The 25,584-nt window shown below is 38.7% G+C and overlaps 1 protein-coding gene across 1 annotated transcript in view; it reads left to right on the top strand.

Annotated features, from left to right (window-relative positions):
• The window catches only part of GTPBP4 (GTP binding protein 4), an 869,480-nt gene that overhangs the window by 374,335 nt on the left and 469,561 nt on the right, over positions 1–25,584 (top strand). Inside the window, exons 7-8 of the mRNA XM_044064686.1 lie at positions 18,015–18,206; positions 18,299–18,364. Coding sequence (XP_043920621.1) covers positions 18,015–18,206; positions 18,299–18,364 — 258 coding nt within the window. The remainder of the gene's footprint in view (positions 1–18,014; positions 18,207–18,298; positions 18,365–25,584) is intronic.

The following is a 25,584-nucleotide window of genomic DNA, read 5'->3' as shown; positions in this document are numbered from 1 at the left end:
TTTTAAATAATTAGAGAGGGAAATAATATCACTCAACCCAGGGGGGTTGTTGGCATTAAATCTTAACTGACACATACATTCTGTAAATTCGAGAAACAATTCTCGTGGACTCTTCCCCCCCCCCCTGTTGTTAAGAACAACTTGGTCAAAGGCAATAAATTTAAACCTATGGTCAGGATTTTCCTTGATGTGCAATGCCATTGCATTTTTTTCATTGGCCTTTTTAATATCATAATTGTGTTGGTATACATGCACTTTGAAAGCCTTTTTAGTCTTGCCTATGTAAAATCCTTCACATTGGCATAAGGCTGCATAAGCTACAAAAGTTCTCTTACAATTCAACCTGTGGTTCAAATGTTTTAGACCATAATGTGGAATATGTAAGGTGTCCGTTTCAAAAATGCTGGAACACTGTGTACAATGACCACGTTTGGTCATCCCTCCTTTTCCATAGGTTTTATAACCCTCTGTGTTTTGTTCAAGTACAATTTTAAAACCAGCATCTTTTTTATATACAACACATGGCTTTTCCCCCACATTTTTAAAAAATTATTGATCTCCTCTAAAAATAAACCAGTTCTTATTTAATATGTCCTTGATGTCATAAAATAATGGGTTGTAAGTTAAAATAAGGGCCTTGCTGAAATCTTGGGTCATGTTTGTATCTTCACTCAAAATGTTAGTATTAGGGGTAACAATACCAGATGTATCAGTCCCTAATAATGGGAAAAAGTGTCCACATACCCTTTTTTCCATGACCTCATTAAGGATTGGTTGAATAAAATTGTTAGGTTACCCTCTTTGTTGTAACATACCCCTCAACTTGTCCCTCTCTTCATAGAACATTTCTGCGTCACTGATCATACGTGCCAATCAAACACATTGGCCTTTGACAAGTGACTTTTTTTGAAAGTCAGGGTGTCCACTCTCATAGTGTAAGAGGGTATTGGAATATGTGGGTTTTCTGTATATCGTGGTTTTAAAGTTCTGTTCTACTTCATCTTTGATAATAAATATATCCAAAAAAGTAATCTTGTCACTGCTTTGTTCCATTGTGAAATTTAAGAAAGATGTACTAGTATTAAGAAATTCAAAAAATATCTATAATTATTTTTCACTGCCTTCCCAGAATATTAATATATCATCCAAAAATCTCCCATAGAATTTACACAGCTTGAGTAGCCCTGAAGTTGAATACCTGATTGAGTTCCCACTGGGCCAAAACTATATTGGCAAACAGGGGGGCACAGGCCCAATCCCTCAGAGCCACACACTCCAGGGATCTAAACCTTGTCATAACAGTAAACAAAACATGCTGGAGGGATAGGTTCCTGACCCAGAGACTCCCCAGACTCTGGAATAGACTGCCCATACATATCAACCAGAGAGCCTCTTTGAACCTCTTCAAAAGGAACCTTGACGATTGGATGGGAGAAAAGAAATTCACTCCGGGTATCACGTCAGTCATCCTGCTAGACAGGGGTCCAGTGAAGTAAATAGTGTGAGAAGAAATAGCCAGGCAATTGTGATGGCTAGGCTTGTATAGGCCCTAGGGGTGATAGCCTTGTACCATCCTATGAACCTTGAATAATTATTTTTATCCCTCAGATGAGATGTTAAACCAAGTTCTCATCTGCTTGAGTTGTTGGTAGCTCACGTGGATGTAAAAGATGCCACTGTACTTGTCGAAAAGAGTAGGGGTTCTTTATTGATAATCACCTTGTATACATTATTTATGTAGTATATATTATTCACATTATTTGCATAGCATACATTATTTGCAATGATTTACACCTTTGTACAGTACAAAACATTTTCATATTAAACACTTCCTCCCACCCTTTTTTCCTAAGCAAAAAATTTTACTTTCTTCAATATTTCTGATAAAATCCATTTCTCATTAAACTTTGCTTCATTAAGCTTTTCAATCCATAATGCCCATAGAATAAAAAATGTTATTTTATCATATTTTTCAGGTTTTCAGTTTTTTACTGTAATATCCATATTCAAACATATTCATGCTTTTGTTCAACCCTTTCAACATTTCAAAAAACACATGTTCTGTTGTTTCAATTTTCCCACAATGAGTGCTTATCCATTCTTGCTTTCTTTTGTAAGGCATGTTTTATTTTATTTTTATTTTACATTTGTTTACCGAGAATGTCTCACTGGGCCAAAGGCCCATTTTCAGAGGAGGCCAGGGGAGAAAAGCTCCAATACAAAAAATTACAGATTAATTATTTAACAAAAAGAATTTTTGCAAAATGAAGTATAACAACAGAAGTTAAAAATTACATAGTGAACAATTAAAGCAAATATGCAGTGTTTAAGGAATACAAACTCAAGCATAAATGGTACAGAAAGCTTTAATGGGTAGTTTACGTATTGCTAATCTCCGCAAAACATCCTTACATTCATATATTTTCTTAGACCACGTAAATTTCATTTTAATAGCATACTTTTTCTCTCTATAAATGTTTCCAGGGAAAAGTAAAAATAATGTTCTTTCGTAGTATTCAAATACCATTCTTTCCTGTTTTTTCCAACAATGTTTATATTCATTTTCCATAAAAAAATGTTGTTTTGGTAATCCTTTAAGTCTTCATTCATATAACCTCTCCAACTTTTCCCCAAAACACTTGTATTTATAATATAAATATATTCTGCCAAATTCCGGTTCTTTTTTTTTTTTATGGCTTACTAAGGCCGTATACAAATTCAAGTAAAATGCATGAACAGTTGGGTTAATTAACCTTAATATCTCCCTTCTTCTTCCTTTACATTCAAAATCCCCCTTCTAACTAGATTTAAGCTTGACCCACATATGAACAAAAGTACAATACACAATTTTTTTCATAATTAGACTGAATCGTATAAATACTCACTAAATAAACCAACTTTCCTAAGAGATTAGAATTTTATCAAGTAAACTTTTTTGTTGTATGACAATTTATATTTTACAATTTGTTTACCTGGATAGTATATTGGGCCAAGAACAGCCTGTTTTCAATGGAGTCCCGGGGAGATAAGCTCCATGAACAAGAATATAGTATGAAGACGATGCATTTACATTTATGTAATAGTATTGAAGAATGATGGTATTACACATGACAAAATATCCACGATTGCAGTGAAAATACAGTCAAAAAAGCAAAAGGTAAAATTACACACACACAATTTAGTTAATTAAAATAAGAGAAATCTATTGGTGCATATTCCTATTAGACTTGTTACAATGTGAAATAAAACCGGGTTGACATTACAGTTTTACATGAAATCTTAGCAGAGTTAAAGTAGGATAGAGGATTAAGAGGTGTCAATTGTCGAATCTAAGAAGGGTGGGACAATAATAAAAAAATAAATAAATAAATGACTTCCAAAATGTACATATATCTCTTAATGGGAGAAAAAATTTCAGGAATTTTTTTCTTATGGTCATTTGATCAAAATACTGTTCCTCTTACATCTATCGTCTACATCAAACTGTACTTCTCATGAATCCAAAACCTTTACTTTTGTCCTTATTTATACATAAACCAAGTATCTTTAAGAATTAAATTAGCTTTCTGATTGTCTCTTCCATCAATTCTTATTCTTGGTAATTAACACTATGTCATCTGCATATGCATATATTATTGGTAATCAAATTTCCTCCGTTAACTTATAATCTGACTTATTTAATATTGTATTCATTTTATTGACCATCACATTCATAACTAAAGCAAGTGTAATAATACTTGCTGGGTATCCTTGCCTTATTCCACACCCTATTTTAATTTTCTCACTTAACCATCTGTTTAGAATTTTTCTTAAATTATTTTTCTCATATGCCAACTTAATTATTTTTACTATCCTTTCACTTGTGTTGCCAGCTCCTAATATATCCCATAAAGCTTCATGTTGTATTTTATTAAATGTCTTAGTTAAATCGCCTACCATGAATTTAGCTTCCACCTTTTTATTTATACCATCTGTTCCTTCTTTTACTATTCATAATTAATCCTGACTTCCTTTCTCCTTTATACCAAAATTTGTATGATCAAGCAACTTATCTACTTTGTTAGTTTTTTAAAGTGTGTATTATTCACTACTATTGGTTTCCAGTTTTTTATATCGTCTTTCTGCTTCTTTTTCCATATAAATTTCATGATCCCAATACATAATCTCTTTATCTACCATACCTGTCTTTAGTCATTCATTTAAAACATCCAAACAAAACAAAAAAAAACTTTTTTTTTCCAATTTTCCATATCCTTGTACATATTATATTCAGTACCATCCAGTTCTGTATCTTTATCCAGTTTGAGATCTTTCAATATTTCATTTAGCTCTTTTACATTTATATCTTTCTTCAAATTCTCATTATCTTCTTTACTTAGTCTCCATTTCTGTGTCACTTTTGCCTCTTTCTTTACAAAAGTATGCTCTATATACTTTTTTAATCACCTCAAGTATTCCGTCTTGTGTAATTGTTTTCTCCTTCATTATTCTTTAATTCCCTTGTTATTCTTTTATTCTCTTTTACTAATTTATTCATGTAAGTTGACACCTCATTTTTTCTTCCTTATAAAAAATAGCTTAGTTTATATAACAATCTTCCCCTGATTTATATCATATATTCCCTTTTCTTCACCTGATTTATATCATATATTCCCTTTTCTTCCCCTGATTTATATCATGTATTCCCTTTTCTTCACCTGATTTAGATCATGTATTCCCTTTTATTCTAATTAAAAATTATTATCCCTCAGTGTGTCTTTAAACAGTTCTTTACTCAACTGTATATATTTTAATTTCTGTATCCTTCTCTCTTCATTTTCACACTCCAAAAAACACTTTTTATATTTTTCCTTGAAACTTATCCACCAACTCGTCCAGTTTTCATAAAATATTCTCATACCTATATGATCCTTCCATAGTATATCTTTCCTATCTTCTTTATTTAAGCTTTTATCATTAAATCTCTTGACACCTTTACCTATTCTTATGTATTCTTCTTTCTCATGTACTTCTATCCATATGGCTACATATCTGAAATGCCTGTCCTTTTTATCCCTTTTTGCAAAAATTTTAAACTGTCAGATAAAAAATAATCAATTTTGGTTTTAATTGCACTTCTTCTTTAAGTCCATTGTTTATTATCCTATATGTACAGCTTTCCACTTTTCATTATCTCATGTATAATTTTAACATCACTACTTTTTTTTTCCCTATTCTTAAATTGCAGTTAAAATTCCCCACTAATATTATATGCATATTAAGACCTACATAATTTTTTTAATTATCTTTCCTTCTTTGTAACGTGCATATAGTACAATAATTCTGCAAACATTTGGTTTCCATCTTAAATCTATTATCATTATTCTTCGCAATTCTGTTGTAAAATCTAAGATTTTAATGTTTTCTTGACATAATATAGCTATTCCTGAACATGCATCTTTCACATATTCCATATAATGTTTCCACCCCATAATACTTCAGTTTGTAACCTTTCTTCTTTTTCTGTCAATATTCTAGTATGTTCTAATATAATTATGTGCGTATTAAGTGAAGCACACCATTCTAAGATACCTAATCTTCTTTTAATATTTTTCAAACTATTAACATGTAATGCTAAGATCTTCACCCTTTAAAATTAAATGATTATTATTATCCCCTCTCATCCTTTACCTTTTTTTCACATCTATAATTGTAAACTTTCTTTTCCTCTCTTTCACACGTTTTTCCATAGAATTTTCCCCCTCTCTACTTGCCTATTTACATATGTCTCTTCACTCGTATCAAACACCTCTTCCGCCCCTTCCCTTTCCCCATCTTTTCCCTCCATTATTATATCTTTATTTCTTTCAAGTGTATTGACCAGACTTTCTTGTTCCTTTTCTATATTTTTATCTGTCATATACTGGATCCTGTGTACATTCTTTGTATTCCACCTCTTCCCTTGGTAACACTAGTGTTATTGCTGTTGCACTTCTTGAGCTCTTGCTTGGACAGTTGTTGTTATTTCATGAGTAAAGTGGAATATGGAGATCTTAGTGAAGGAATTAATAGAGCTGGTTCGTAATTTGGCTGCAGACATGAAAGAAGATGGTGCTACAGGAAGGAGAGGTTTTGATTTTAATTCCTTGGAACCTGACAGTTTAACTCTACATACCCCTTTATTGGTTTCGAACAGAGGGGTAAGTCAGTCAGCTAGCCACAAACCATCAGGTTCAACAGGATTGACTGACTGGTTTTCCAATCCGGTGTTGAATTTTGATGTGCAAGAACAGGAACAGGAAGTAAGCAGATGTGGGCCTTTGAAGGAACAGATTCAGAACTTCAAGAAGCTGTGTAAGAAATTTAGATTGTTGCAATTGGACAATGCCTTCTTGGTGAAATCATTACCACTTAAACAAGTCCCGAAAGGCTTAAGAGTTTGGAAGCTTCCAAACAGAATACAAGAAGTTACAACAGCTTTCCGAGAGCTTACTGACTTATATAACAAAACAGGGTTGGAAGGGGTCTATATCAAAAGCCTGAAAGGACTAAAGATTGAGTCTATGTACATCGACACATAAAGGTCGATGTACATAAACAGCGAAACACTAAAACAGCAAAATCCGAAATGCCAAACGAGTTCCGTCATCAGAATGAGCCACACAGGTAAGTAAAAAATAACACCATTAATTAATTAATTTAACACGCTTTTGCAGGGGGGCATGCCCCCCTGCTTCCCCACACCCCCCTACCTAAATATACCAACTCCGACACCGCACTACAGTGGGGAAAAGGATATATTTCCTTATCCCCACCATCACGCTGCTGACCAGGAAACACGTTCGGCGTTTCAAATTTCGCTGTTGTAGAGTTTCACTGTTTATGTACATCGACCTTTATGTGTTAATGTACATAAACTCTATCTTTAGTCCTTTCAGGCTTTTAATATAGATCCAGTTGGAAGTTGTATTATTTTGAAGGATATTGACTTTAAGATAAAGTTAGAATGATATTATTAACTTGAAAGCTATCATCAGCAGTGATTTATGATAAAGTGCCAAGTGATTTAAATGTGTTTGTCAACGAGGGTATTATTAGGAAACAACAAAAACTGCAGAGAGACTTGTATGATTATGCTAATAACAAAGTATTCCCCTCTAAAAATTCAACATCTGAAAGAAGTAATAAGACGAACTTTGTTAACCGGGGGGGGCACTGAGGTTAGAAATAATAATTGTAACAACAGTGGAAGTAATATGAGTGGTAATAACAGTAGTTAAGTTTTTTTATAGAATCCTCCAGAATTGGGATGGTTAGAACATCTCAGAAACCAACAAGTACAGCAGACTATAGGGAATGTGAACAAACATTACTACCAATGGAAGAGGTTGAATACGAAAGGCAGTGTGAAATACTGAATGTTTATGACCATGATGCTGATGCAGTTTTATTTAAATCATTAAGGGTGATTTTTCAGGGTACAGTTTTAGTGATTTAGAGCTTATTACTGTGCATTTTGAATTACTAAAAAAAGGTTTCACCTTTGTGCCTAATTTTAAAACAGACATAGCTACTGTGATGGTCAACCTTAAACTTTTTACTAGAAAGTTAAATTTGAGGTTGGATTTTGATCATCAAACAGGAATACAAGACCATTCATTGTTATTGAAATGGAAAAGTGCATTTATACCACCTTACAACACAAAAGTATGTTTGTTTGTGTCTTTCGGCTTTTCCCGGTTAGGGGTCGCCACAGCGGAACTCCGGTCTGCTAATGATTGGCAGTGGATTTTTACGTGCTGAGTTACCAGCCCTGATGCACAACCTTCAACGAAGGTACGCCCATTCATGCATGTCTCCACGCAGAAGACGCTCTAGCTGAGAATCGAACCGGACAGCGTCTTACTGTGAGGCGACAACACTACCGCAGCACCACCACCTTGGGTCTCAACACAAAAGTATATAATTCTGAAAAGAATTTTGAGTTTGAGATGAGGGAATTTCTTGCCAATAAACATAAATATTCTGATAATTTGCAGAAGGATGAAAGACTGGTTTTGAACGAGATAAAAAAAGTTAAGGATGTCAGATTTATGAAACCTGACAAGGGGGGTGGGGTGGTAATAATGTCTAAAATAGACTATATTGTTAAAATGTTTGAAATTCTGAATGATGTTACCACCTACGAAAGTTTCTTAACCGAAATGAACAGGGCATATATGATAGTTTTTCTCAAGGTGCAATAATTGGTGAAGAGTTACACTTTTTAACTGTTGAATTACCTGTAACACCCATAATTTTTGGTATTCCAAAAATACACAAATGCCAGACAAACCCGCCCTTTAGACAAATAGTGGCTGCAAGAAGGTCCAAAACTGAACCCTTAGCAGCATATCTTGACAGATATTCAAAGTGTGTCTTAGAAAGGGCTTCTCATATTTTGAGAGTTTCATGGCATTGCTTGGAAAAATTAAGTGAAATCACCAATATATAGAGAGTTACATCTTTATTACAGTGGATGTGGTGAATCTGTTCTCTGTTCTACTTCACGAGGTTGGATTAGAATTTTTCCGTGACAGTTTAACCAACTTGAGTAATTTGAGTAACAATAGAATAAATTTGTTAGTTGAATTTATGGATATAGTTTTGATATATAAGCAGGTGTGGCAGTTGGGGCAAAATGTGCCCCTATTTTTGCTAATTTTTTGTTTTTAGAATGGGAACGAAGGTTTGTGTTCCTGTCCCCATTTTTTAATATAAGTGGGTTTATTTTTAAGATATTTGGATGACATACTGATTTTGTGGAAGGGTGAAATCAATAAAATAGCAACTTTCATTGAGTTTTTGAACTCTACAACCACATTTTTGATATTCACTTACAGATGTGACACTAAACAAACAGATTTTTTGGATATTCTCCTGAAAAAGAGTGGTGATAAAGGAGACATTTTAACATCAACCATTCACAGGGAAGACACTTACTCAAGTACATTGTTGCACTATCAGAGTTGTCACCCCCTATCAGAAAAGAAGCGTTGTTAAGGGCAAATGGTTAGGCTCAGTAGACTAGTAAGTGAAGATGAGAAATTCAAGGAACACATGTATAAATTAAAAGGAATGTTTAGAAATGGGGGATACCCTATTAAATTATTATTACTACAAATTAAACATGAAATTTTGTAAAAGAGAGACACTACACTTGCCCCTATATTGAAGGTAGATATAAATCTCACTCATGAGAAATCTGTCAATTCTTTTAGTGATGATGTTATGATCATGTAGTATAATGAAGATACAGCCAATTTGGTCAACATTTAGTTGAAAAGTTGGGATTGAACCTTTGACAGGATAAAATAGGCGTGAAACCTAAAATAGGTTACAGTAGAGGCAGGAACCTCAGAAATATTTTTGAGCACAATGAGATGAATAAAGTAAAATATTATAATTCGAAAATGTATAAATGTGGAGCCTGTAGGTTCATTAATGAAGGTCCCTATGTTATTGTAAAGGGTTACGATAGAACTTTAAGGTGTCCAGGGTGGTGTAACTGTAACACCGAGCAACTAGTTTATGTAGCAACCTGTACATCATCATGTACTAGTTTCTACATTGGTATGCCACTAGAAGGTTAAGGGACCGAATCATGGAACATGTAAGGGATATAAAAAAACAAAAAGACAAGCAGTGCACTTTTTGTGCACAGCACAGTATGTAGCAATTTTAAGAAGTTTGTGTTTTTTGTGATAGATAAAATTAACTGTAAGGAAATTGGGGGAGACCTTGACTTGGAGGTTGCTGTCAAAGAAACAGAATGGCAATTCAGGCTCAACGCTAAGTTTGAACCTGGATTAAACAATGGTATTTCAATAGCCCCCATATAAAAACAGAGATCCATGGTTATCTGAATATTTGGTTTATTTAGTTCTTGTAATATGGTATGTTATGCTAATTATTTTATGTTAAAAGAACATTGTCTTGTTTGCAGCCTTATTGATTTGTATGTTAATTTTTAATTTTTTTCAAATTTTATCATTTACAGTAATAACATTACAGTAATACATTTTTATTGTTAGAAATTTAGATATATTGGTTTTAATAGTGTTTGACAGACTATCATTGACACTACTGTTAATTAGGTGGTAGGAAATGACATCATTGTCTTGTGTTATAAAATGTGAGTAGGAATATTGTGTAATCAGACCCTGAAGAAGCCCAAACAGAAAGTGGGTGAAAGCGCTTAGTCGTTGGTGTTTTGTGCTGGGTTGCTCATTAAAGTGCTACATTTTATACCACTGGTGTGGTCTGGTTTTTATTTTCTTATTTTTACTTCCTTTGTCTTTTTTACTGCTTAACCTTATAATGAATTTCTTCTTCACTTCTTCGACTATTCTGTCTCCATCTTTCACTGTCTTTGCACAGGGTTTCCTTTTTACCATGCCCTCAGCAATCTCCTGTTTTTGTGTCTTCTCCATAATTTCACCCCATGAAGCCACAACTTCACTGTTTGGTTCACCCTGGTTGATCATTTCCTTTAGATAAACATCCTGACCGCAGGGCTGTTAAAACACAATTTTGTGTTGTTAATTCCTCATTGAAGAGGTTTTGCTGAAATATCACCTGCGTGTCATAAGCTGAAAAACTGTCCTTCCTTCCACAATCGAATTCTTGATAATTCCCTAATGTCTTATCTGATTCAACTGCTTCCTTCAGCTCCTTGCAAGGTAATTCTTCCTCTTTACTTTCATCTGTTGCCACACTCACCCTTGTACTATCTCTTTCAGTCATTTGCACTTCCATATCTTGCTACATTGTGCTCGCCTCCCTGTTTTTCCGAGCTGCCGTCACACTTGGAATGAAAACAGGAAGTGCATCTGCAGAGCATGTCCCCCATATGAAGAGCATGGGTAGATGTTCTTCATACCACATTGCTGCAGTCCTAACACTTGGGTAGTCCGCTGTCCCAGTCGGCCCGAATACCTCTGACGCCAGGACGCCAGGGTACAAATGCGCATGACCGACGTCATATCCTCAGTCTTTTTTGCCGCATGGTCCGATGCAGAAGCAGTTTTGCAAGTGCAGGTTGGCGTTCTGAGATTTGAGTTTCAGACCGAATCCAAATTGATTATTTTGTTTTTCTTGCCTCAGTATTTTAGCGGATGTCAGAAAAAGTGAATAACTGTATTTCTTGTGGGAAACAGATACCTCATAGGGAATACCATACCTTGTGTATACCTTGCCTAGGGCCTGAGGGCTGTCGCCTTGTGCTAGATTTAACAAACGCACTATAAAGAGAAGATTAGATTGTGCCAGGTTAGTTTTTGGGAAGCGACAAAACAGCGAAGAACTGGCCCGACGCCGGTTCTTTAGAGGGCTCGGGGAGCCAGGGGTTCAGCCAGAAATTTCTTTGGAATCCCAGGAGAGACTTTATTACTGCAAGATGTGTCCTCTCAGGAGGTAGGGGCTTCTCAGGTAGCTGTTCTTCCCTCCCTTCCTAAGGTGGTTAGGCCCTCCCTGCTGTTTCCAAGGCTTCTCCCAGGGCAGGCCAGGTTTTGTTTCAGGAGTTACCCCTAGTTCTTCAGGGTCTGTACCAAGAAGCATATGCTTAAGATGGCAGAAGATTTGATTACAATGATTAGAGGTTCTATGCCCTCCTGATAAGAGGCCTAGGTGGAACCTGAGCTTGGGAGTTTTGAGCAGTGTTCGGATGCTTCTGAGTCTTCGCTGAAGACTTGCAGGAGTATTCCCTTACTCTGATTCTGATGTAGATGATTCTACTCCTTCTGCTTCTCCTCCTGAGGATTTTTCATTTTCAGAGACTCTTCATTCCATGAGGGAGCATTTTAAATGGGAAGGTCAGGATTTCTCTGATTCGAAAAGGCTTAGGGAATTTTTGTTACTACCCCAGCATAGGCCTTTAGCTATACCTCCTGTTCTAGATGTGGTAGAGGATGTTTTTGCAGAGGCTTCTCTGAACCCTGACTCTTTGCCTCCTGCTCCAGTTAAACCGGATAGATATTATAGGGTGCCTGAAGCTCATAAGTATCTTTTTAAGAGTCCTAGGGCAGACCCAGAAACTGTTTCACAGGGGCCTAAAGGTGTTAAGGCTTCTGTTGTTAAAAATCCTGTTCCTCCAGATAAAGAGGCTAGGGCTTTGGATAGATGGGGAAAGAAAGTGTATACTTCTTCCACTTTGGCCATGAGAGCTTTGAATTGCCAGTTTCACATGTTGAAATACCAAAATTATCTCCTTTCACAATTAAAGTCTAAGGTAGATGCTTTGGCGGAAGGTATTGAGTGTAAAGAGTTGCAGGATTTAGTTCATGTTTCTGAACAGGTGGGTAAGCATTCTTTGCAATGTGGTTTTGATGCTGTGCAGGCCTCTTCGAGGGTGGCTGCCACTGGTTCGGTTCTTCGCAGGCACGCCTGGTTGAGGGATCAGAATTTAGCTGAGCATGTGAAAACAAGGATTTTAGATGCTCCTTTACAATCTGATGTGTTGTTTGAAAGAAAATGGAAGACAAGGCTAAGTCTATGCAGACTGTTAAAGATTTTTTGCAGGTTCAGCCTCCGGGTTTAGTAGAAATTGGCCTACCAAGGGGTGGACATATCCTGCTTATGATTCCCAGTCTAGGGGTAGGTCTAGACGTGGTAGAGGCAGAGCTCAAGGTTCTTTTAGGCCTAGAACAGGGAGTTCACCTGCTCAGTCTTCTGGTGAGGGCAGGGGTCAGTCCTTTCGTAAACAGACACAATGACCTGCCTTTTCAGCTGCCAGAATCTTCGGCTGGCAGCACCTTTGGGAGGAAGGTTGGCACTTTTCAAAGAAAACTGGAGTTTAATTATCCAAGACAGATGGGTATTGGATATCATTCACCACGGTTACAGGTTTTATTTCCATACCTTGCCTCCTTTCAAAGGCATGCCAGACATTCCTCCTCAACAAAGGATAGAGGCTCACAAGCAAATTTCTCTGTTGCTCCAAATAGGGGCCATTCAGCCGGTTCCTGTGCCATAAAGGGGCCTAGGATTTTATTCTCGCCTGTTCCTAGTACCAAAAAAGGGGAACACGTGGAGACCAATTTTGGATCTGTCTATCCTCAACACTTATCTGGACATTCCCAAGTTCAAAATGTTGACGTTACAACAGCTTTTACCTCTGCTGGGCAAAGATCACTGGATGGTAACTTTGGATCTCAAGGAAGCTTACCTTCATGTTCCTATCAGACTAATTTGCAGGAAGTATCTGCCTGGGAATTCTCATTACCAGTTCTCTGCATTGCCCTTTGGCTTATCTACTGCCCAGAGTATTCACAAAGGTTCTGGCTCCAGTGATAGCTTTCTTCAGGCTAAAAGGAATACAAATCTATCCTTATTTGGACGATTGCCTGATTCTGGCTCAAGGAAGGGATGCTTCTTCAGCATTTGGAATATGTGATAGCAGTGCTAAGATGCCTAGGGTATTCTGTGAACGAATTAAAGTCCAGTCTAGTACCCTCTCAAGACATGTGCTTTCTGGGTGTGAGACTGAATACAGCAACCCAGATGGCCTTTTTAACCCCGGACAAACAAAAGAATCTTTCTTTACTTCCATCAACTATCTCATCAGTCCGGGCTGACTGCAAGGACAGTCCTTCAAGCCTTAGGGTTCATGGCATCTTGTATTCTGGTACTTCCCAATGCCAAACTGCATATGAGGAAGCTACAATGGTATCACAAAAATGTATGGACACAGCACTGCCAGGATTTGGACACTGTCATTCAAATAATACCTTGCATTCAAAAGGAATTTTTGTGGTGGGCTCAGGAATGTCACCTAAACAAGGGACTCTCTGTGACCCGCCAGAGGCGAGTCAGATTCTAACGACAGATGCCTCAGACACAGCTTGGGAGCTCATCTGAATGGAAAGTGGATACAAGACAAGTGGCCTGCCAGACTGCAGCATCTACATATCAACATGAAGGAGATGTTAGCAGTCCAGTTTGCATTACTGGCTTTCAAGGATTTACTTCTTCCAGGGCAGGTGTTGATTCTAACAGACAACACAACTGTCATGTGGTACATCAACAAACAAGGGGAACACATTCTTATCCTCTATGCAGGCAAGCAATGATTTTGTGGGAGACTGCGTGCTTGCAGCTGAATCTTCATAAGGTTTCTGCCAGGAGCACAGAACTCCTTAGCAGATGTGTTAAGCAGGCAAATCATGGATCCCGAAACTGGATCTTCATGTATTTCAGACATTGACAGTGTCATGGGGAACTCCAGACATAGATCTGTTCGCTTCTCCACTAAACCACCAGCTGCCAAAGTTTTGCAAAAGGTTTCATCACACAGCCTGGAAAGTGGATGCTCTTTCTTTCAGTTGGAAAAATCTTCATGTGTATGCCTTTCCACCTCTGCCTCTCCTCCCAAAGGTACTTCTAAAGGTCAGACAAGACAAGCCAAGGATGATTTTAATAGCTCGCAGCACTGGTACCCATTGCTGAGGAGTCTGGTTTACCTTTGATTCCACACCTATTGTCTCAGAAGGACGGGCATCTGCTCAATGTCAAGCTTCACTCTCTTCATCTAACAGCTTGGCATATTCTGTTTTGAACCATAGCAGGTCTCAGCTTCCTCAACAAGTTTTGAATGTGATTATGGAAGCCAGAAGACCTAGTACAAGGAAAGGAAAATGGAAGAGATTTTTATTTTGGTGTGCAGCAAAGGATTTGGATGTTTCTGAGATTTGAGTGTGGCTCTTCAATATCTTACTGAGTTATTGGACAAAGGTTTGTCTTTCTCTTCCATTAAGATTCATGCTGCAGCAATTTCAGCTCACTATGATTGTGACCCACCATTGTTTTCTCATCCTTTGTTCAAGCAATTTCTTAGAGGGGCAAAGAATATAAGACCCCACGTAGAGCTCCTACTCCTGCTTGGGACCTCAATTTTGTGTTGGAGAAACTCACTCTACAACCTTGAGCCTGCAGCTACTGCTGAATTGAAATATTTGTCATGGAAGACTGCTTTTTGTTAGCCATTACATCTGCAAGAAGGGTGTCTGAATTGCAGGCCCTTGAGCCTTCCTGATTTTTCATAAGGATAGGGTATCTTTACGCTAATCCTTCCTTTATGCCTAAAGTGGTTTCTAGTGTGGCTTTAAACCAAACTATTCATTTGCCTACCTTTATGCAGATCCCCAAAATAAGGGGAAAAGATTTTGCACACTTTAGATGTACACAGGCAGTTGCTATTATTTAAGCAGGACTAAGGATTTTAGGCAGTCTCAGCAGTTGTTTGTTTCTTTTGCTTTGAGTTCTCAGGGCAAGCCTGTGTCAAAACAAACTATTTCTAAGTGGATTGTTTGCATTGCATTTTGTTATTCCCATCATGGCAAGGAGATTCCAGCTGGGATTAGGCCTCATTCCACTAGGGCTACTGCCACTTCTACAGCATTTCTAAGGGGGGTGGCAACTAAGGATATTTTGGAGGCAGCTACTTGGAGTTCAGTGCATACTTTCTCTAAGCATTACCACCTTCCTCTCTACTCTAAATCTAGGGCTGGTTTTGCCACTGCTCTTTGCAGGGCATGTTGTCAGCTCCTGCTTCCTTATGATTTGCCAGCCTCCCTTACCTCTGCTTTGGGATTCTACCCAAGTGTTAGGACTGCAGCAATGTGGTATGAAGAATATAGTACAGTTTTGTAACTACCATAAATGTAGATGTTCGAAGATCCACATTGCTGCAGTCCCTCCCTCCTTCCCTCTGTGTTTAGGGGTGGTTGTGTGGGTGAGGTTATACTTGTAAATTTGTATATATATTGTATATATATTTGGTGCAGGAGTGTGTGGTGTTTTTTGGTTTTAGCCTTATCTTTTAGGGTCTTCTGACATCTGGGGCAAGAAAAGATTGTACCCTGACGCCCTGACGCCAGACTAATGCGCTTTTGACCGACGCCAGCCATATACGCAATGTGGATCTTCGAACATCTACATTTATGGTAGGTACAAAACTGTACTTTTCCCATTGCCATGGACACATTTCTCCCAGTAGTTTAATACCACTTGTTTACTTCCCAGAAAAGAGGCCACTAGCCTAGTGGGAGTAATGCAGTGTACAGAATTATAATAAAAAAAAAGGTAGCTGCAGGTCAGGGAACTTTAAGTCCTACAGCTTTGGCTAACATTTCTGACAGTGTTTTCCAGTTGTGCAGGTGCCAGGTTGCAGAAGACATTGTCTTCAGCTGATAGTTGTATAGATGTATTCCTCATCAGGGGCCAGTTCTGTAGTGAATGACTGGCGATTGACTAATGACCTTAACCCTGGAGGACCTTGCTGTGGGGGGGAGTGGGGTGGGAGTGAGGACCAGCTGATGCCAGCTTGTCCATCTTGCAAGGTGAAAACAGCCTGATGTACTGCATAACTGACACTCAGCAGATGCAGGTGTTGTAGCCTATAACAGAAGGGCTGCGAAATGCACCTTTTACCATACTGAGCATCTGCATTTTAATTTGTGCACAGAATCATTCTGGTTTATCAGGGCAGCAGTCTGTGAATCTGTAGACATCAGGTTGCACCAGACCATTGGGAACGATAGGGCTATGTTTAACTTTGAGAACTGCCTGTATGATGACCTCCCTCCCTCATCTAGCAGTCACGCATGAAGGAAAAATGGTTTAATTTTGCTGGTGGCTTAGGGGAAAAAGAATAAGTTAATACAAAAAAAAAATATATATATATATATATATATGTATATGTATATATATTTATTTAATTTCATTTAGTTATGTATTTATTTAGTTAACATTTGTTTACTGGGAAAGTCCAACTGGGACAGAGCCCATTTTCAGAGGAGGCCCGAGGAGAAACGCTCTAGACACATGTTTTTGGAATGTGGGAGGAAACTGGAGCAACAAAAATCCTTAGCTTATGTACACTAATCATGATCACTTCTTTAACAAGTTTAGAAAACCTCTGAACTGATAGATGAGTTGATATTTTATCCTGGCCTTCTTGTCTTTGTGCTTATTCTTTAGAAGTGTTGTATCCTCACCCTATGCCTCCTATGAAAAAGGGCCTGTTACTCAGTTGGAATTTACTTTTCCATCAAAATTAAGTACATTACCTGTCATAGTTTTGTTGTATACATATTCTGAGTATTGTAAGGGTGAGCTCCACACTTGGTACTTCATTTTCCTGACATCTGGGAAGTGCATCTGTATGACTTCTGTGATATGAACTGCTGGATTAGGGGAGTGACACATTTGCAATAATAATGTTGGGGGAATATAGAAATTAATGTGTTAATAGCACATTTTAAAGGATTTAGTAGTACTTGTTGCCACTATATATTCCACACGCATAAATATAAATATTTTCATAAGTGTAACTTACCTTTATTGGCTAGAAGATACACATCTCACAATACCACTCTTGGATATATTTGGATGCATTTTGTATTTTTTGACACTTTATCTCTCTCTACTCTTTGTTGACAAAATGGTCAGTAACATTTGAAAGTTACACACTTGTTAAGACTGTGTTTGTAATTATTTAAAATAATTAAGCCTTGGTGAATATAAAGGAATGTGATCTCTTGTCCATTTGTAACTAAGTTGTTGTAAGACGGGGATGTCAACAAATTCACTTAGAGAAGAGAGCGAAGTTAAGCTCAAGGTGGATCTTTATGTCCATGTTGTAAAACTTACAAATACTGAATTAAGATTGGATAAGTCATAGTTATGCTTCAGCTGGGGACTAGAACTTTATAGCACTCAAAGGTGCTAAACTTTGCCAAGTATGTCTCGTACTTCAGAATGGAGTTAATTTTTTTCTTCCTAATTCAGGATGTATAATTATGGTGCTGTATGTACTACATTATAGTTGCTTTATTTGGCAGGTTTTTTTTTTGAGCATTTTCTGCTCAAATAGCAAATGTACCTTGGCAGCTGTTTTGCCTCAAAAGCTGTCATTTTTTCTAGTTATCAGTTGTTTTAATTAGGTTACTTTTAAACCATATTCACAATCTATAGCTGACTGCAGTATTCTCTTACAGGTAGTGGATACTCCAGGTATTCTGGACCACCCATTGGAAGAGAGAAACACCATCGAAATGCAGGCCATTACTGCTCTTGCACACCTTCGGGCTGCTGTCTTGTATGTGCTGGATGTTTCTGAGCAGTGTGGCTATACTCTGGAACAACAACTGGATCTCTTCAAAAGTATTAGACCCTTGTTTGCTAACAAAGTAGGTGATCATTGTAGATAGCAGACGGTGTAACAGTTATGTTAAGTAGAGGATTTTATCATTTGACATTGAGATTTTTTTTATTGTTTTAGCCTTTGATTATTATAGCAAATAAGTGTGACGTGAAGAGGATTTCTGAACTCTCAGAAGACAAACAGGTTAGTATTTTATATAAACTGTTTAGTGGAGGCTTCTTTTACAAATATTTTTTTTCATCATTATGCAGAAAAATATCGCAGTAATTAAGACCAGCAGTAGATTCCAGTGCAGACTAGTGTCTCAATTCATTGTTGATAACATGTTCTGTTGTGCAGGTAGTTTTATAGCAGAGTTTGTATTTCATGCTAGCTGGCAAGAGATTAAGCATCCTTAAGCTTTTCACATTTTCCTCTTCTGGTCTTAAAAAAAAAAATCTTTCTTGTATAGCTGTTAGTTCTGCCTTTCTGAACTGCTTTCCCTTTAGCGTATATATATATATATATATATATATATATATATATATATATATATATATATATATATATACGTATACACATATATATATATATATATATATACAGATACACATATGTACATATATACATGCACACATACACGTATGTATGTGTGTGTATGTATATATATATATATATATATATATATATATATATATATATATATATATGTGTTTACATGTACGTATATGTATAGAGAGAGAGCTGGATATAAATTATATAGAGAGACAGATGTATATTTTATGTCTAGTGCAATGTGTAGTTTACACTACAGAAGAACAAATACATTTTGCATGACCTGTTGTCATTCAGTGGTGTCTTTCTTGTAGTTTAAGGACCAGGAATGCCATTCTTTGCAAGGCAGGGTTACTGGTAAATTGATGGTGGATGGAGGACTTGGATCACGATTTTCAGGTTCATTTCTTTGTTCCTCAACTAGGTGTATGTTTAGTCTGCATTTATAACAGAAATATTGCTAGGAAGTCATAGTTATTTTGAGGGACATTTTAATTTTGCAGTGGTTGGACCAAGTGGGTTTATTGTAATTTGTACATTTTTAATGCAGTTATTTCCTTAAATATTATCATCAGACTTGAAAGTACTTCTGTATCATGTTACTGTTTGGAATTTAATCTTCTGGTATCTCCAGCTTTACTCACTTTTTAAGCTTTGTAGGTGTTGGTTTCATGGTCTGTTTCTTCTGGTGGCCTATTTCATGATGGCTTGCTGTAGTCTTGGGGAATGCACCCAGCTTCTGAATTTCCCTTCTCTATTCTGATGCTAACGTAGTTTGAGTCTGTTCTGATATACATAATTAGAAAATTCCTGAGTTCATTGATTAAAACGCAAAAATTCTGAAAGTGTGCCTGCAGTGTCCTGTAGTGCCAAAGTACCTATATCGTCTGTCAGTGGAGCACACGGTTAGGCAATGCCACATATGTTAGGATTTCAGCATGGCCACCCAGAGGAGTAGGTGGCAGATGAGGTTATAGAAGGAAATAGAGGCTTACCTCATCTCACACAAGATGGTACTCTTGGAGGGTGGCAAGGCTGGCTATCACTTAGCTGGTGTATTCCATGTTAATGGGACTGTGCTGGAGTGGACTTAGAAGTCATTCAATGGCCATAGTTTCTTCCAGATCCTTCCTTGTGACAGCCTCTAGCCCCCTATGCACTGTATGCTTCCCATAGCTAGAATGGAGTAAATGTCCTGCCATTTCCCTGATGATGGTATTGAGAACACGTGCTGCGGTACCAGACCACCTCTCACACACACTTAAGCATCCCCATTAATTAGTCTGCTGCCTAGAGCTAAGCACTTAACTTCCCCATTGAACCTTCATTGTTCATACTGAGATTTAGTAAACCTGTACCTCTAACCTTGACTTAAGCAGTGAGTGGTAAGTAAAGAATAATGCATTTGTTTCTGGAGTCTGTTCCCCTTTCGATACATTCCATTGTTATTGCTGTTGTTGCTGCTGTCCACGTCCTCTCACTTTGCTACCGGTAGCCTATTTCAGGTGTGATCATCAGCCCTGTAACCTTTCCCTGCTTTTACCATAATTTCATGTGTCTGTCTGATAGGCCACAAGAATCTTAGCATGAATTAAGTATGGTACCTTGCAGTTGTCTGTGTCATACCTTAACTGCCACCTTCTTTCCACTTCATTAGTCTATCCGTATCCTTTCTTACACTGCTCCCCATCCTCTACTGCTATATCTTTGTGTCATCCTTGAAAAGACTGATTTTTTTTTTTAATCCTTTGAATATGTAACAAGCAAGTTAGAGTAGAGAACCCAGAGCCAGCCTGTTTTAATGTGTTTATTAACCAGGTGGTTGAGCTGTTCCAAGGGGCTTTTTCAGCAATGACCCAGGTACAGAGCGCTTAGGACATTTTACAGTGGAAGTGTTAAATAGGTAATACTAAGACATGGTAAAGCTGTATCATGGTGATCCATGCAGTGAAGAACAAACAGTATGAAAAGTGATTGTATGCAATAGATAATGCATCAACATTTTGGAAGTCCTCTATAACAAGGAGGCGAGTCATTGCAGTAATTGCAGTTGTCATACTTATGCTGAAGTTTAAAAACTAGGTGACTTATTAAGAACTTAATTGTACAGATATGTGCTTAGCATACTCTGTAGAGTAGTAAGTTAATAGTGTACCCTTTAATTAAGGATGTAAGAAAGATGATCAAAATAGGGATAGGTTCATAGTAGGTACTAGGCTATTTGGCCCTAGGGCCTATATAAGCCTAGCCAAGGGTACCCTGGTTTTTGCCACCCAAGAAAATTATTTTCCTGTGCCACTGTCGAGCAGAGCCACAGAAGTGTTCCCCGGGGAGAATTTCCCATCTCCAATCCAATCATCAAGATTTTTCTTGAAGAGTGCTAATGAGGAGCTTTGTTTGATATAGATAGGTAGTTTGTTCCAGAGTATGGGAAACCTCTGGGGCAGGAATCTTTCCCTCTAGCATGTTCTGTTTATTGTGGTTACAAGGTTTAGGTCCTTAGAGCGTGTAGCTCGTAGGGATTGGGATTTCTTTAAGTGGAGCATGTCTAAAAGCTGTGGGTTTCACATAGCTTTGTGTGTTAGGCAGAGATTGCCTCTGAGTAGGCGATATGCGATGGAGTAAAGCTGCAGTTTTTTGAGACGGTCTGCATAGGGCATCTGTTTGAGGCCGGTAATCCTCTTTGTGGATATTTCTGTGGCCTTTCCAGTTGTTGCAGATGTCTTGTGAGGTACATACCAAAAGGGGTATTGTACTCTATAATGGGTCTAATGAGTGACAAGTAGAGGGGAACAATGACCTCTTTTTTCCTGGATGAGAAACCTTTTGTGATGAGATGTACCACGTAGAAGGATTTCCTGACTACTGTGGCGATGTGATTCTCAAAAGAGAGACTACTATCCACCTGTGTCCCAAGGTCTCTTATCACACTTTCGGTGTTAAGTAGACAACCGCCTATGTTGTAGTTCATGGGTACAGAGTTTTTACCAAAAGGGATGACAATGCACTTTTTTGCATTGAGCTTGAGTCCATGGCTTTGACACCAGGCATCTGTCTCAGCGAGGCCTTTTTGTAGGATGTCCACATCTTTTGGAGTTTTGATTATGGCTCCTAGTTTGCAGTCATCTGCGAACTTCGTTAGCCAAAGACCTTCTGTGTTGGCCTGTACTTCAGAGAAGTAGATACCAAACAGGGGAGGACCCAGGACTGAACCCTGTGGTACTCCACTTGTCACTGGTCTGAAGTTGGATTTGGAGTCTGCTGCTTTCACAGTGTGGGTTCTGTCAGTGAGCCATTTGGCAACCCATCTTGTGACATAGGGATTTATACCTAGTTTAGTGAGTTTATCTATAATTCCAGAGTGGGGAATGGTGTCGAAAACCTTGGCGAGATCTAGATAGGCTGTGTGAACCACCTTACCCTCATCTACGGCTTTGGTGACTGCTTCAAAGAAGTCTATCAGGTTTTAGAGACATGATCTGCCTTTTACAAACCCAAACTGGGTGGTATCCTGAGTTTGGAGATTACCAATGTCATTGTTTATAAGTCCCATGATTATACGTTCCATAGCCTTGCAGACCTGGCTCGTTAAGGCTAATGGGGTGGTAGTTTCTGGGGTCTGTGGTGGCTCCCCCTTTGTGAAGTGGGATAACTGTCGCTATGTGCCACTCAGTGGGCACATAGCCTGAGGTGAGGCAATGATTGAACATGGTAATTAGGTGGGGTGTCAGTTCATTCTGTAGTTCATGTAGAATACAGCCTGGGATGTTGTCAGGTCCTATGGATGCTGTGTTCTTGGCTATGGATAGTGTGTTTTTTACCTGTGCAGCCATGATTACAGGAACTTTGCATTCTTCTGTTATAGAGATGGCCCCTTTAGGGGATGACAGGGGGGCAAAGTTATCACTGAACCTATCTGCCAGGATATTGGCAATATCAGTTGGTTCTGTATATTGAGTGCCATTGTGCTGTAACTCAGAGCAGATCTGAGTGTTGCCATTGAGATTCTTGACATAGCTATAGAATGCTTTGTGGTTGTCTTTAGAGTCAGTGGCGATTTTGTTTTCATAAATAGCTTTGGAGGATTTTATGAGGGATCTCAGCTTCTTACTGAGGCTGACCAGGGAGTTTCTCCAGTCATGGGATTTTACTCTTTTTTGCAACAGTTTCTTTTCTTCTGTTGTAGAGTTTGTTTATGGCAGGGGGCCACCAGATTGGCTTCCTTTTTTTGGAGGATAGCATCTTGGTTCTGTTAGGGATTGCATGATCCATGCAGTCGTGTAAGTGCTTATAAAGTGCATTTGTGTAGGATTCAGCAGTCATACCTCTATTGTCCGTCAGCATGGGTGTCGTGAAGTTTGCCACTTCTGTCTTAAGAATTGTGAAGTTGGCTTTGGAGAATTTTTTTACTGGGGTTTCCCTAATGGGGGGTGGGGGAGGGATGTGGATGTCTAGGGTGATTAGCTTGTGGTCGGATCTGACCAGCGAGGAATTGACCTCTGGTGTGGAGCACCGGTTGCCCATGTTGGTAATAACCAGGTCTAGGATATTGCTGCCCCTGGTGGGGGTGTGGATAAGTTGATCCATGGCATTGGAATTTATGAATTCCAGAAAATGTTGAGCACAAGAGTTGGTACATGAGTAGTTTTCCCAGTTAATGGTAGGGTAGTTGAAATCGCCCATTATTAGGGTGTTAGGTTGCACCCTAATATTTTCCAGAGTATCAAGAAATGAGGAGTGGGAATCCTGGGGCATGGTGGGGGATCTGTAGCAAGCTACAATTTGTATTGCGGTCTTGCCCAGAGTTAGTTGCACTTGGATAATCTCGGATGCATTATGCTGAGCAACTAGCCTGGAGGTGTGGATATCCTTAATGAATATGGACACGCCTCTGCCTTTAGTGTTTCGGTCCAGGTTAGGTGGCCGAAAGTTGTGGTATGAATTATAGCCTGGTAATGCAGGGGTACTCTCTGGAGCCTTGAACCAAGTCTCTGTCACTGCACAGATGTCGATGTTCTCCATTTTAAGGAGTGCCTCGAGTGAGTGCATTTTGAGGTTTAGACTTCTAGCATTGAGTAGCAATACCCTCAGATTCTTCTTGCCAGTAACTGTTAGGGTGGTGAATTTGTCATTTGAACCTTGCCTAAAAAAGGCACTATAGGGGTGGCTAGAGCCTTAGCCAGTATCCAGAATCCCAGGGGCGACAGGTGCAGGCCATCTCTGGCAAAACATTGTGATTTGTCGATCATGTCATCCCAGGCAGACAGATACTAGACCCCCTTAAAATCACACCAGAAGCTTAGCCAATTGTTGAAGTCAATCATTTTGTCCTTGTACTGTGGTATAATTCTGGGTGATGGCAGGATGCTACTCAGGGCTAGGGTCATACCTACCTAGGTACAAGATCGGACAGCTCCTCCATGTCCCTTTTCATGTAGTCCAAGGAGGTACGTCTCAGGTCATTCACACCAACATGGACAATGACAGAGTCATATTTGTACTTGCTGTGGAGTGACCTTAGTGCATGCGTTATGTGGCAGATCTTGGCACCCGACAGGCAGCTGACAGTAACTTTCTCCTTGTTTAGCATGGTGAGTGGAACATCAGTGTGCCTGACTATAGAGTCACCTATGACTAGAGTGTTGGGCACGTTGTTATGCCTTATGGGCTGTGGTTGAGTGGCACACTGAGTTTGTGGGCTGTCATTAGGGTTGTGTTGTGGGGGTGGAAGTTGCTTGTGTTTCTGCTTTGGAGGTCCCTGTTGCTTGGGCAGGTTTTTACTGAGAGCCTCCGCGAATGTAGGTGTGTGTTTTGTGTTTCTGTGTGTGTGTTTTGGTGGTGTAGGTTTTGAGGGACTATGTGCTGAGTGTGGTGTGGTGCAAGTGTTTACCCTTCTCCTCTTGACTGTCTAGTCCAGTGTTAGGTGAAGAGAGCTTTGCTTCCAGTTTGGCTATATAAGTGCATCTCTCACAGGTTGTAGTGTTGGGTGGTAGGAGGAGAGGGTTGTCTGTGTACATGAGGCAATTACTGCATTGCCCCAAGATGCCCAGATTCAGTTACTATATATAGATGGGGGGCACAGCCTTGTTTGTTTTTATATTGTATTTTACCAACTTCAAGACAATACATTTTAAACGGTAGACATGCATAGTTAAAACACCCATGACTAACTCTGTCCGGAAGACAATATGTACTTAAAATAAGTGGGGAGCTATGCCCCCCCCCAACTATATATACTAACTCCAGGATTGCACTACAGTGGGGAAAAGGATATATACCTTTTACTTGCCTTACAGTACTCTACACAGTGCCATATATACTAACTTCAGTTCAGTGAAATCAGTTTTCAATTATTTGTGTTTTCACCGACGTTGTTGGGATGAAATGAAATTCAGTAAAATGAGATTAAACGAAACAAAGTAGACCCATATATATAAATGTAAACCCATATGTCACAAGATGGTTTGCAAATTGGCTAAGGACAGAACCCACAGGGTTAGAGTAGCTGTCACAAGTGGTGTCCCACAGGGCTCAGTCCTTGGCCCCCTGTTGTTCGGCATCTACTTCTCAGAAGTACAGGCAAACATAGGAGGACTATGGCTGACAAAGTTTGCAGATGACTGCAAACTGGGCGCCATAGTGGAAAGTATCGGGACACAGATATCCTTCAGAGGGTCTCAATGAAAACTGATAGCTGGTGCCAGAGCCATGGCCTGAAGTTAAATGCCAAAAATGTATAGTCATACCCCTTCGGAAAACAAGGTAACCCCAAGCTACCATATAGGTGGCAATCCACTAAGCACAGAAGAGGTCATCAGGGACCTGGGGACCCAGGTTGACAGTGGCCTTTCTTTTGACACTCACATTGC

Source organism: Protopterus annectens, chromosome 3.part0, assembly GCF_019279795.1.
Source record: "Protopterus annectens isolate FY-2018-M chromosome 3.part0, PAN1.0, whole genome shotgun sequence".
Lineage (NCBI taxonomy): Eukaryota > Metazoa > Chordata > Ceratodontiformes > Protopteridae > Protopterus > Protopterus annectens.
Note: the sequence above shows the minus strand (reverse complement) of the source record. Positions and strands in the feature narration are given on the sequence as shown.